The sequence below is a fragment of the Apteryx rowi genome, unplaced genomic scaffold (genome assembly GCF_003343035.1).
Source record: "Apteryx rowi isolate R43461 unplaced genomic scaffold, aptRow1 scaffold_455, whole genome shotgun sequence".
Taxonomy (NCBI): domain Eukaryota; kingdom Metazoa; phylum Chordata; class Aves; order Apterygiformes; family Apterygidae; genus Apteryx; species Apteryx rowi.
This window is the reverse complement of record NW_020450711.1, coordinates 427,208-439,769: the sequence shown is the minus strand read 5'-3', so window position 1 is coordinate 439,769 and position 12,562 is coordinate 427,208. Positions and strand designations below refer to the sequence as shown.

Genomic DNA, 12,562 nt, shown 5'->3' with positions numbered 1-12,562 from the left:
ACAGAACACAAACACTATCCATGAAACCAAACAAAAATGAAAGTCAATGATTTAAATTGCAGTTTCTCCAAATTATTGTGCTAAAATGACATGCAAGATTTTAGTTTTATTTTCTTTGTCCAGCCAATGAATGAATCCATAGCTCCATAATTCCCATTTATAATGTATACTGAGTGTACAAGACAACTACAGAATCCTAGTAGAGCATGAAGCCACCTTTCTAACTGCATTGTGCTGATAATAAAACAGTGTAAATGTGCCATATTTCCATGTTTCCTTCAGAATAAGTATGTGTCTGCGCATGGATTGTTCATTTTTTCCTCGGCTGGGACAGGTGTACTGTAGTGTAGTTATAGTGCTTTCCCTCCTTTTTTCTTTTGGAGACAGTGCTCCCCTGCAGTCTTCAAATAGAAAAAAAGAAAATCCTCTGTCTCCCAAATGCTGCTAGGCAGAGAAAAAAACTTAACTATTCATTCAGGTGCAATTTTGAGCACTGCTGTAGGTATAATGGAGATGAGGAGGGTGCAAAATAGCAGTTACAACCAAAGGAAGAAAGAATATAGCTATTCATATGCCTGGCTTTATTTTTTGTTTGTCTGTGACTTTATTTTATATAGTCACAGGAAGCTAGTGTGGGAAACATTGAAGAAGAGGAGATTTTTCCATTCTTTGATACACAGCATAAGTAATTTATATTGTGCTTTTGGTCTGAACAGACATGAGCTTGTGGACTGTGCCTTGTGACAAACAGGGCATGCAAGTATTGATGTGAGAAAGTAAATAAATTAAGTACTTCATCTGCTACTTCTTATGGCTAAGCATAATGAAACTTGAATGAAGTCCAGAAATTTGGATTTTTGAGTAGGATTCTATTATAAAAGAACAGTAAATATTTTATCAAAGCTTTAAGCTCTTATTTCTCATATAGCTTTTGATATTCACCCCAGACTGCTGTAACAGAAAACATCAGTCTTGACTCTTTAATTCTGTAACATCAATTTGTCAAGTTTTGTGGTTCCCATTTTATAAATTTGGAAAGTGATGTTAGAGAGGGATTCATCTTATTAAATGTGGGTATTTACTACGTAGATAGCCACACCTCAACTGGGTATTTAAGTTTCCATCACAGTGAAGAGTTGTCTTATCAATGGCATCAATGATTTGTTTGATCTTATTAATTGTATCAGTGGTGCCACATTACACTATAAACTCCTTTGCTTGTACTGACCAGTGAAAACTCTGAGAGCTGACTGAACTGCAGACACCAGCATTACATACAGTTAAAGTGAGATAAACAAATCCCAACATAAATGTCTCATCCAGGTCTGGGGAAAGTCAGGGTGCTGATTCCCTGTCCCCTGTGCCCAGTCTGAGAACTATGATCATTATCATCATGATTTCACCATGAGATTTACACTCATGAGTTGACCTCACTCAGCAATTTGACATTTAGGAAGAAATAGTTCAGTTAGTGTCCAGAAGACAGGTGACATTTATTTCCATCTGCTTTTAGCCCACTCTTTCCTAAGGTACTAATTGCCTTTATTGTCATGTCAGCCGCTAGCCTGTGATATGATTGCTTGCTGCTTACTGTGTTTAGTCAATGCGCTTGGTGCTCTGTGTATTCTGAAAAATAAGACTATTCCTATTTTAATTAATTTATATCCTGCTTATCTGCTTCCTGCACAGATTTTATTCTGCCTGTTCTTCCAGGGCATATTGCCCATAACACTGAGGAGAGATAATGAGGTGGCTTGATTAGCACTGTCATCAGGCAAGAATGTTGCTCTTTTCCAGGGTGCACAGATGTTCCTTGGGACTCAGGACATAAAATAGGAATAGTAATATATACATGCTCCGTRTATTGTAATGTAGTGAATTGAAGCCCTCTCTGCCCTCTCAACCAGGGGGCCCAGGACAAACCATTCTCCAGCACTTACCTCCATGTTTTCTGACCATTACAAAGTAGGAGGTTAGACTAGCTGGTGGTGGAAGCACCTGCACTTCACTGGAACCTGTCTAAACAGAGATTAGCACTGTTGCTACCTGTAAATGTAAAGGCAGTTTTTTTCAGTGCGGAAGCCTTAGGGGCCTTTCCTATCTTCAGTTTTGAATTTATCGTGTGAGATGAGCTGGAATGTATGGCTCTGTGGTGTTTGTGTTTCCTCAGAGCGATATCAGTTAAGGAGAACTTTGAAACTCACTCCCCCTCTATTCTGGGGGGGAAAAAATGCTGTATTTGCTACATAAGCTTGTGAAACCTGTTTACTATTCAGGGATGAAAAATACCCAAATGGGTGTTAACTAATGACTGACAATTCAAGTATATGCAAGAATGTGATTTTTTTTCTCTCTCTTTATATTCAGATTTTCCATCATGTCAGTTAGGGTGGATCATAGTTAGTGATGGGTGGCAGAGTATCTATCTGCAGAAACTATGTGTTATTGTCACGTTTTAAAATATTGAATAGTGGTTGCACTGTGGGAATTTTATAAACACTGCACTATATACTAGTAGTGTATACCTCTAAATGCTGACATGGTAGTGTCCTCTTGTCACTGCCCCAACGCTATGCTAGCTTCCTCCTTTGTACAAGGTATATGAAGTAGAAGGGCATTATCGTTCTCTGCTTTTATAAGATGTATTTTTGACAGAAACTGTTGCCAATTATTTCCTTTTCAGAAACCCCAGCAACCTACCTTTATGGAAAACATCTGTGCTTCCTCACTTTTCACCATGTCTTTAATATTTTACACTACGAAGAACTTTGAACAGTAGGGTACTTTTAATTACCTTTATTTCTTTCCACTTATCATCAGTTAGCATTGGCACACCTTGTCTTCATTAAAAAAGTCAGCATAATCCAGATTAAAGATAAAAGCAGGGTAAATCAGGGTCAGCAGAGGACAAATGGAACAACAAGTTTAACAAAGTAGAGGGTTTTCAGCAGTAAGTAATGATGCAGAAAGGATTTTTGGCTGAATATAGCTAATTGGCCTTAATCTTTAGAGGAAAAAAAAAGAATAGTTGCAGTAAATGTGTGTTCTGAAGGGAAAATGCAAGCCATTGTTTGAGTGATGGGGTGTTTGGTTTGTTTAAATACACTACTATAGCTCGAACCTCTATTCTATTTGCCTAAATGGTGAGATTTTTACAGTGAGCCTTTTTTACCCATGGTCCAACTGAAGAATATTGGTGTGAGTTGCAAAGTGTGATAAATTGTGGTAAATTATTTTGGCCAAGGATAAGTGAAGCTTGTCCAGACCACATAACCCTTTCATGGGGTGTAAAAGAGGTTATATTGAATAAATAATTCTGCATGTCAACAAATAAGGTTTTCAGTAGTGAAAAAAAACTTTCAGTAGGTCCTCAAGAATCTGAATGTGAATTCTCATTTTTAGAATGAGTAGCAGACAAATTGTAACTTCTGCATTATTTCTCAACACATATATTCTCTTCTGTATTTTAYGTATATGATCTTTATTCTTTTTTTTCTGATTTTTTTATACAATGTATAGTTCTCTTCAAAATAACTCCAAAGTAGAAGTATCATTCCTTACAAGGAAAGCCCAGTGCAGACTTACTGCCAACATTAACTTTGATATGTGGCTTATATTTCTCCTTTGATTCATTTTGTTTTTTCTTTTTATAAGGGCCTCACTGGCTACAAGTCTGTTTTTTTTGTGATTTTTCTGGCTTCCCTTTAGAAACTTTACCATTTCAAAAGTGGTACCACTCAAAATTCAAATGACAGCTTTGCTTACTTTGCCGTGCGTCCTGAACATTCCTTAAATCACAAATTGATAAACAGGACAGACTGTATTCCGAGTCAATTCAAATAAAGGGAACGGAATGAAAGGCCGAGGGACTTGAGTAAAATTCATTTCCAGTCTTGGACTGGAAATAAACAGACAGCTTGACACCTGGTACACTGCTGAGAGAGAACAGAGTTGCAATAATGCGACCTCATCCAGAACCTGATGATACCTCAGAGAGCCTTTCTGCTAGCGTCAGTGTCCTTTGAATGAGGTTCACAGTCATTATCAGCCTGCCTAACTTGAATGACAAATTTGCAGCACTGCAGAGAAACCTAGGAAGTGAGTAATAACAGACTGGCTTGCTCTTTTAGGCAACTGTTTGCTGGACCAACCAAGAAAGCAGATCTTGGGCCCCGAGGAGCTTCCGGGACAGACTTACGATGCCATTCGTCAGTGCAAACTGGCATTTGGACCTGAATACACGGTGTGTCCTGGTATGGATGTGTGCTCTCGCCTGTGGTGTGCAGTTGTTCGCCAGGGTCAGATGGTCTGTCTGACTAAGAAGCTGCCTGCTGTGGAGGGGACGCCATGTGGAAAAGGGAGGATCTGCCTCCAGGGAAAATGTGTTGACAAAACCAAGAAGAAATATTACTCGGTAAGTTACCAGCTGTGACCCTAGGGAATTTTAGAAGGCGTAATCCTGAAAGGCTCTGATTTCCATGGGAGTGAAAGGGACTTGACAGTGTCGGCTTAAGAGCTGCTTTATTTTTTAACATGTAGTTGGAGTTTTACTGGTGAGGGATATAGGAAAAATGCTGCTGAATTTGAGGAAGCATGTTTTCTTGTTCTTGAAGTATGAAAGCCTTCATTCCTGGCAAACTGGGAGCCTCCCTTTAAAACAGAGGAATTGCCAATTCAGTAAGTCAGGTCTCAGGACAAATGGAACGATTGTCAAGGACCTGTTCTTATCTCCCTGACTTCTTGGCACTGGACTCCAAAGTAAATTAAATCTGTAAATTTAATTTACAGCTCTCATCAGAAGGGCCCCAGGGACTTAATTTAGTGAAGAGAAAGACTGGTGAAGCTCATCCAGGATGGCATTTCTGGAGCAGAAAAATTTGTACCCTCTGTCAGCTTTCTATCTCTGAAGAGTCTGCAGGCTCATGAGAATTGTCCAGTGCAGAGTTTGGATACTTTTACATTAACTGAGTGGACAGTCACCCTGCCCCTTCCATTATACCTAACTTGCAGAGCTTTGTGAAGATATTTACAAAATATGAGAATAGTTCAAATCAAGCTACAGCCTTTATAACACTCTTTTTATAAAATATATTTCTTCTTCATGCAATACTTGTAATTGGTGCACTGTTCTATTTAGGGAGCCAAATTAGCAGAGTTGCAAACTATATCTGATGGCTCCATCTCTTGCCAGTATTCTTGGAACTTTAACCTCTTGGTTCAGAAGCAATTTTAACTTCACTCTTGTCACCAAACTTCTTCATCTTATGCCTTCATTTCCTGCCTTTAGAAAACTCTGAAATTCAATCTTATGTTTTTTCAGAGAGAAAAATAGAGGCAATCGCCTAATCTTGGAAGACTACTAATGTAGTTTGGGCAGATGATTCACTTGGTGAAACTGGGGATATTGGCTTGTATTTGTAGCATGTGTGTGAAGTAGGTCTTTGGAAACAAAACTCATTAACATAAGACATGTTGAACTCTTGTTCCTTCAGAATGGGGATTCAGGTATGGTTATGAATCCTTGCATAAGTTGGTTAGATTGTGGTTAGATTCTGTAATACAGAACAATCCCTGAATCCCCTGTAGCTAGTTTAAGTGGGCCTGTTGGTGGGATAGCAAAAAATGAGAGGGCATATATGAGAATATAGTTAGTATTTCTGGTGCAGTGTGTGTATTCTGGGAAATATGCTGAAGCTGGCTGTGCAGAATGAAGCCTAGTGTTGCCCTAGCCTTACGTGCACAATGCCACTTGAGATGTCATCAATACATAGAAAAAAGGCTCCTCAGATGGAGTTGCCTTTTATCCCTAATGAAAATGGCTGACGAAACACCTTTTTCAATTGAGGAAAACATTACCAGTGTCTTTGATATTTAATTATTTACCCTTATTCACATTTGGATGATGCCCTTACTTCCCACTGTTCCATATGTTTCAGGCTTCAAACCATGGTAACTGGGGGTCCTGGGGACCTTGGGGACAGTGTTCCCGTACCTGTGGTGGAGGAGTTCAGTTTGCTTATCGTCACTGCAACAACCCAGCTCCCAGAAACAACGGCAGGTACTGCACTGGCAAGAGGGCCATCTATCGTTCCTGCAATGTCACACCTTGTCCAGCAAATGGTATGTTGCATAGCTGCCGAAGTGCCTCCGTKCTCCAGCCTGTGTGTGCCTAGATGAAAAATACTGAACATCTACTGAGTCCGCTATAGTTTCTGCAACACATAATAAGAATTACTTACCACAGCAAGACATTCAGCATTAATACAATACCCTAATTCTTCCCCAACCCCCACCCAGACCCCAAACAAAAAGGATAGAGATTGCAATGAAAAGAAATTTCACTCCTGAAAAAGGAACAGTAAAGCACACTGTAATCACTTAATTCTTATTATGTCTAGGGAAGGTTTCCAAGCTAAAACAGTTAAAGAATTTGAAGGCCTGTTAGGTAGTAAAGTAAAGCAGAAAAATGATATAACTTAAAAATTATGTTAAAACAAATCAAAAATTGGAATAATAGGTAGACATAATGATATTTGCAGCATGTTCTGAAATAATCACTAATGATACAAATAATTCTACAGCTAAATCTTTTCGACAAGAGCAGTGTGAAGCAAGGAATGGCTATCAATCTGATGCAAAGGGTGTCAAAACATTTGTTGAATGGGTCCCCAAGTATGCTGGAGTACTTCCTGGAGATGTTTGCAAGCTCACCTGCCGAGCCAAAGGAACCGGCTATTACGTGGTATTTTCTCAGAAGGTAATGGAATCTTCAATTATGATTTCAGGTCTCGGTTTAGAAGTGTCCTGTACCGTAAAAAGCTTTCTAGGTATATACTACACATAACTGTATACTAAGCTGTATACTAAACGTAACTTTAATTTAATCATATGATCCAAGGATTTTACCATGTGATTAGATATACTGGTTTGATCCTGGTTATAAATTAGGACCAGAGGTGGCCTCTAAATTAGGTATGTTTTTCCACATCTAAATTTGTAGGTTCATAATAATATGTGTCTATTAGTGTATTCTGCACTAATCTTTCAGTGGTGGATAAAGGAAAGGATTTCTGCCTGGAGAGTCATTTGTGACTCTGGGGCTTTCTGGAGGAGGGAGGATAACATGAGTAAAAGAATAAATTTTACCCTGAATTGTGTTATGGGAATCTAGAGTAACTCATGTGAAGCCAATTAGTTTATGTGGTCAGTTTATGTTACATCAGATGCAACTCAAACTGAAATGGCTCCCACACTTACTCTTGCAATTTTCTTCCTCTAAATGTTATGAGGATGAAGTAATTGATACTGTGAACTGAAATGTTCAAATGAAAGGCTGTCTAGAGGTACTGTTATTGCTATTATTAATAAGCTATGAAATCGTCATTAAAATCAGGCTCATTTTAGTGTCTTATGGTAGAGTTGTCTGTCATTACTTTCAGCCCTTCCACTAAATTTCGGCTGCTTTGTTAGAACAACTTAGTCTCAGCTGCCAAACTCTGTACTGGTATTCAGCTGGCTAAACACCAAACAAGCACAAATTCATTAACTGGATTCATACCTATGATGGAATGAAACACCTCTTCAGAAATGCTCTGAGTATTTGTTCATCTATAATATAGTTTTAAATGACTTGCAGTCTTTGTGATGTGGGTGATATAAATAAACTCTTTATTTGCCAATCAGCTTCACAAAAGCAAATCTTCTCCATGGCGGTTTTAACTAACAGTCAGTTGATTACCTAGGTAACTGATGGAACTGAATGCAGGCCGTACAGTAATTCAGTCTGTGTCCGGGGAAAATGCATCCGAACTGGTTGTGACGGCATCATTGGTTCAAAGCTCCAGTATGATAAGTGCGGTGTTTGTGGAGGAGACAATTCCAGCTGCACAAAAGTCATGGGAACCTTCACCAAAAAGAGGTATTGATCTTGAGTACTAGTACATATATGTTGCTGAGCAATTAGTAACTCGTCTTGTGTGACTTCTTTCTGTCTCTAAAYGCAATTAATTCTAAATTAAGAAAGGCAGTCCAAAAAACTACATCGCCTGCGCTTTATTGCACTTTTTGGATGTGTAAAATTGGCCTCTTAACAACACCCTGGCTCTGGCAAATAATCACATGGTAAAACACTCTACCCAATTCATTTCTGACAGAGTACCGCTGATACAGGTGAGCACCCAATAATATGAAGTCTGCTTGGAATAAGTTGCAGCATCTTGTGCTATTTGCTGACCTTGCGGTGTCGGATGGCTTGTGGTTTCTGGAGGAGAGAGGGAAGGGAAGAGAAGGATGAACCAGGAAGTTGTTGGGGCCAGAATAATCTGGGAATATGTGAAACTGCATTTCCCAGATGGTGCTGTGTTAGTAAATTGCCCACTGAGAACGTTTCATCTCACCTGACTTTGAAAATGAATAATGAATACTTCCCACCTCATTTAGTGACACAGATTACCTATGCAGATAATGGAGAGAAGCAGGCAGCTTTAGAGCACTGCTGTAATGGTCTTCTACAGTAGGTGAGAGGAATTAATACCCTAAAAATGCCTTTTCATACTACTCAGTATATGTGGAGCTTAGATGACTAGATGGGATGTCAGAAGTATGCATAGGCTTAAACGTGGCATTTTTTTCTATATCCCTTTGTACTTACTGACATCATATCAATCTGCAGGTGAATTTTATTTTTTTGCAGTTAAAATATTTATAGCAATTTTCCATAAGAAAATTTTACTGTCAAGAGTTCAGTTTTTGACTATAATAAAAGTAAAACAAAAGCAACCACCCCACAATATTTGCCTGCCCATATTTCACAGCAGCAGTAAACTTYGTAGCTGGATTACCAATGTCAAGTAAGTCTGCCTTCTGTGTGAATTCTTGTTTCCCTCCCTCTTCACTTCTTTAGGCTTATAGATAAATAAGGATTTCCTTTACTATCATTTATGTAGATTCCATGGTCCTACAGGACTGTAATGATCTAATCTTAGAAAATTTCAGCTGATGATTTCTACTCAGTATCTTGTGACTGAATTAGCATACCATCTTTTAAAAAGCACATGACCTTGATTTAGTTTTATATTTTCCAAATTCTTATAGCATATTGAAAACTACCAGAAGTTGAAATCTGACTCTTGAAATGACCTTGCATTTCTATCCATTTTGATGCACTGATTAATAGCAGTCAAAAATGGCTTTGAGAATAAATTTGCTCTAAAAATAAACATAACTAATCTTCTTCCTGGTAAACCAGTGATTACTCACCTAAGCATGCCAAAACACTTCTGCCAAAAGGAATGACTTTCTATCCAATTCAGTAATTATATAAACCAAATGTTTTCCAAACTGTAAATATTGAAATGTCTGAGATGTCTAAATGAAGAAGACAGTGTGAGATATACCTCATGTGCTTCATAATGACCCTTGTGGTGGAATCCAGGCTCCAGCAAAGGTGCGAAGGGGGCTTGATGGATTTCCGTGAGGTCAAATTTGTAGCAGAGGTACACCTGGAAATGGTGAGATTCTGTTATAATTATTCACATGAAGTGATCATCTTATTCCTCAAGACGTGCCTTTAACTGAAATAAGACCAGTCAGAGAGTAAAATATTCTTCACTGTGTGACTGGATTTGGCCTTAGTGGATTCAGAATTGTCCCATTTAAAAAATAATAATCAAACTGTAAGTACCAAGTGTGTTCCGACTTGGTTTGGATTAAATTTTGGATTGAAGAGGATTTGTTTTTTACTGCAAATATTGATTGAGATTAATTCCTTTTTGCAAATAGTTGACATTAAAATAAAACCCTTTACTAAAATAGCAAAATATTATTGTCCATAAAATATTTTTGCCTATAAAAGGGCCATGGCTACAGTAAAATTATCTCTTGTCCACTGTAAAATAGCATCTCCATTGCATTGCTGACCATTATAACAGGAACTGGACTGACCTGTACATTAAAGTTAACTAATATTTCTCATTGCAGACAATTGACATAATGCCATTTGTTTGTTGTTTTTTCTTTTAGAGCAATCAAAAAAAAAATCTCCTGGAAAACTGTTTGCTAAGAACTTTTTTTAAAAGGCTGTGAAGTTAAATAGTCAGAAGTTGGAAAACATTAGAATTAAGGCTACACCTGCTTCTTTGTGCACATGGGGTGTTACAGTTGATAACTGTGATTACTGTTTTTTATGCATACCACCTGAATTCTCTAGCATTTCCTTTAACTTTTGAGCATGTGATTTTGTAACTTCAATAACATGTTTTTACAGATATTTTAGCATCTATTATCTAAAAATATTTATGCAGTGCTGAATAGCAGAGACCCCCAGCCTGATTTTTGCACTATATGTCTTCAGGTTTATGGAGCTGCTAAATCAATAGAGGTTTAGCAGTTGTCCCACAACTGCTGGAAAAAGTATAGGAAGAGCACAGTGCCATCTCCACTTGTACAATCAAAAGTTCTCAAAAGTAGCAGTCTAGTGTTTAAACAGTTGCCATAGAGACACCTTCAATTTTACACATTCTTAGTACACTTTCTCATTCCTTTTTTTCTAGAATATACTAACAAAGCTTTTCAGATATGAGATATTTGCAGAATGATTTTGCCATATCTTTATGAATGAAAATAAAAGTCTCCAAAGTCCAACTGGTATACCTATGTATAGGCCTTAAGATTTTTCAATATATTAGTCAAGTTAAAATAAATCAGATAGATAGATAACTTACTTGAGATAGTGAAAGTTCTAGCATGCCTGCAGGGTTTCTAATGTTTGTCACTTTCAGCAGAAGAGTTAAATATCTTTTTCTGAATCTGAATTAAAGTACTTCATAAGTAGCAACTGAGAAGACTCTGTAATGGTACAGGTTAACCATTTGGTTGCACCTTTTATTAGACACTTGGCAATTAATCTTCTGCTTTATGAATTTCAAAGTAAACAATTTTTTTCTGAGTGATCAAGATCATTTTTAAATATTCCCAAGGTACCTCTATCCAGCTGTTACTCTGCTCATGCTTTCCTTAATCATCATTATAGCAAAGACAGCAAGAAACAGCTGTAACCAATGCATATCTCATTATCCTTCCTTGGCAAGCAAAGCATGCATCGTATTTCATATCTCCTACCTTTTGCTGAAATATATAAGCTATCAGCTATTATTCATTCCTCTTGTATCATCTGACTCATATAAAATTATTACTAAAGCAAAAGATTAAGCAATTTGAAATACATGCAGTAGAAAGTTCTTCAAGAACATAAAGAACAAAATAAAAGACACCTGGTTAAATTAATTTTAGATGAGCCTCAAGACAGATGGATTCAGGGTCTGAACTAAACCGGAGCAAGATGTGTCTTACCAGCAACTTCATTAGGCTTTGCAGTAACACTTGAGGTTTGTTTCACACTAGCTACTGAATACTTTTTTTTTYCCCCCCCCTCATTCAGTAAGGGCTACACAGACGTAGTGAAAATCCCAGAAGGGGCAACTCACATCAAAGTTCGACAGTTCAAGATTAAGGACCAGAGCAGGTTCACTGCCTACCTGGCCCTGAAAAAGAAAAATGGTGAGTACCTTGTAAATGGAAAATATATGATCTCCACTTCAGAAACAATCATTGACATCAATGGGACTGTCATGAACTACAGCGGCTGGAGTCACAAAGATGATTTCTTGCATGCAATGGGACATTCTGCCACAAAAGAGATTCTTATTGTGCAGATACTTGCAACTGATCCAACTCAACCAGTGGATGTCCGTTATAGTTTCTTTGTGCCAAAGAAGCAAGGGCAAATGACTAACTCTGTCACCAGCAATGGCAACACCAACAAAGTAACTCTGCAGCTCATGCAGCCGCGGTGGGTTACTGGACCATGGCTTTCTTGTTCTCGAACATGTGACACAGGGTGGCACACCAGGACTGTCCAATGCAAAGACGGGCATGGAAAATTAGCTAAAGGATGTCTCCTCTCACAGAGACCGTCAGCATTTAAACAGTGCTTGCTAAAAAAGTGTTAACCTGTGGTTGTGATCTTCTTTAAAAGAGGTTTGATTAAGCCATTGTTGACATACTGGTATTAGGTCTGCCCAGTCAGAGAGAAGCCAAGGCTTCAATGTACTTACATGCAGTCTCAAATTATGGGCAGAATCTGCCTATTTGGACCAAATGAAGATGTGCACTGCTTTAAATAATAGTAGGGTGATCTTGATATGTCAAAAAACTAAGAATTAAAGTTATAAGCCCTCTGTGTCTGCAAAAATATAAAACAAAGAAAAAAGAAGAAAAACTAGTGAATGGAGGATCCTGGGATATTTGAAGGTTACAGAATCATCTCCCCTTTTTCACCTACCTCTAATACAGTATGTCCTTAGAAAGCGTCACATGTATCCATGATACCACAGTAGCTTATTTTATACTGTTTTGTAAATATCTTTCATTTGGTATGTCACTTTATATCACTGGTTCTATTAAAAAAAATCAAAAAACAAACTATATAAGTAAAGTGATTGACCAAAGTATRTCTGCAGCCATTGGACTTGGTCCGTTCTTCAGAAATGGCTGCGGATGTTTT

General features: G+C 37.9%; 1 protein-coding gene across 1 annotated transcript in view; it reads left to right on the top strand.

Moving 5' to 3' along the window:
- ADAMTS5 (ADAM metallopeptidase with thrombospondin type 1 motif 5) overlaps positions 1 to 12,008 on the top strand; it is a 48,313-nt gene extending 36,305 nt beyond the window's left edge. Inside the window, exons 6-10 of the mRNA XM_026077491.1 lie at positions 4,131 to 4,414; positions 5,937 to 6,120; positions 6,582 to 6,757; positions 7,743 to 7,918; positions 11,438 to 12,008. Coding sequence (XP_025933276.1) covers positions 4,131 to 4,414; positions 5,937 to 6,120; positions 6,582 to 6,757; positions 7,743 to 7,918; positions 11,438 to 12,008 — 1,391 coding nt within the window. The remainder of the gene's footprint in view (positions 1 to 4,130; positions 4,415 to 5,936; positions 6,121 to 6,581; positions 6,758 to 7,742; positions 7,919 to 11,437) is intronic.
- The last annotated feature ends 554 nt before the right edge of the window (positions 12,009 to 12,562 follow it).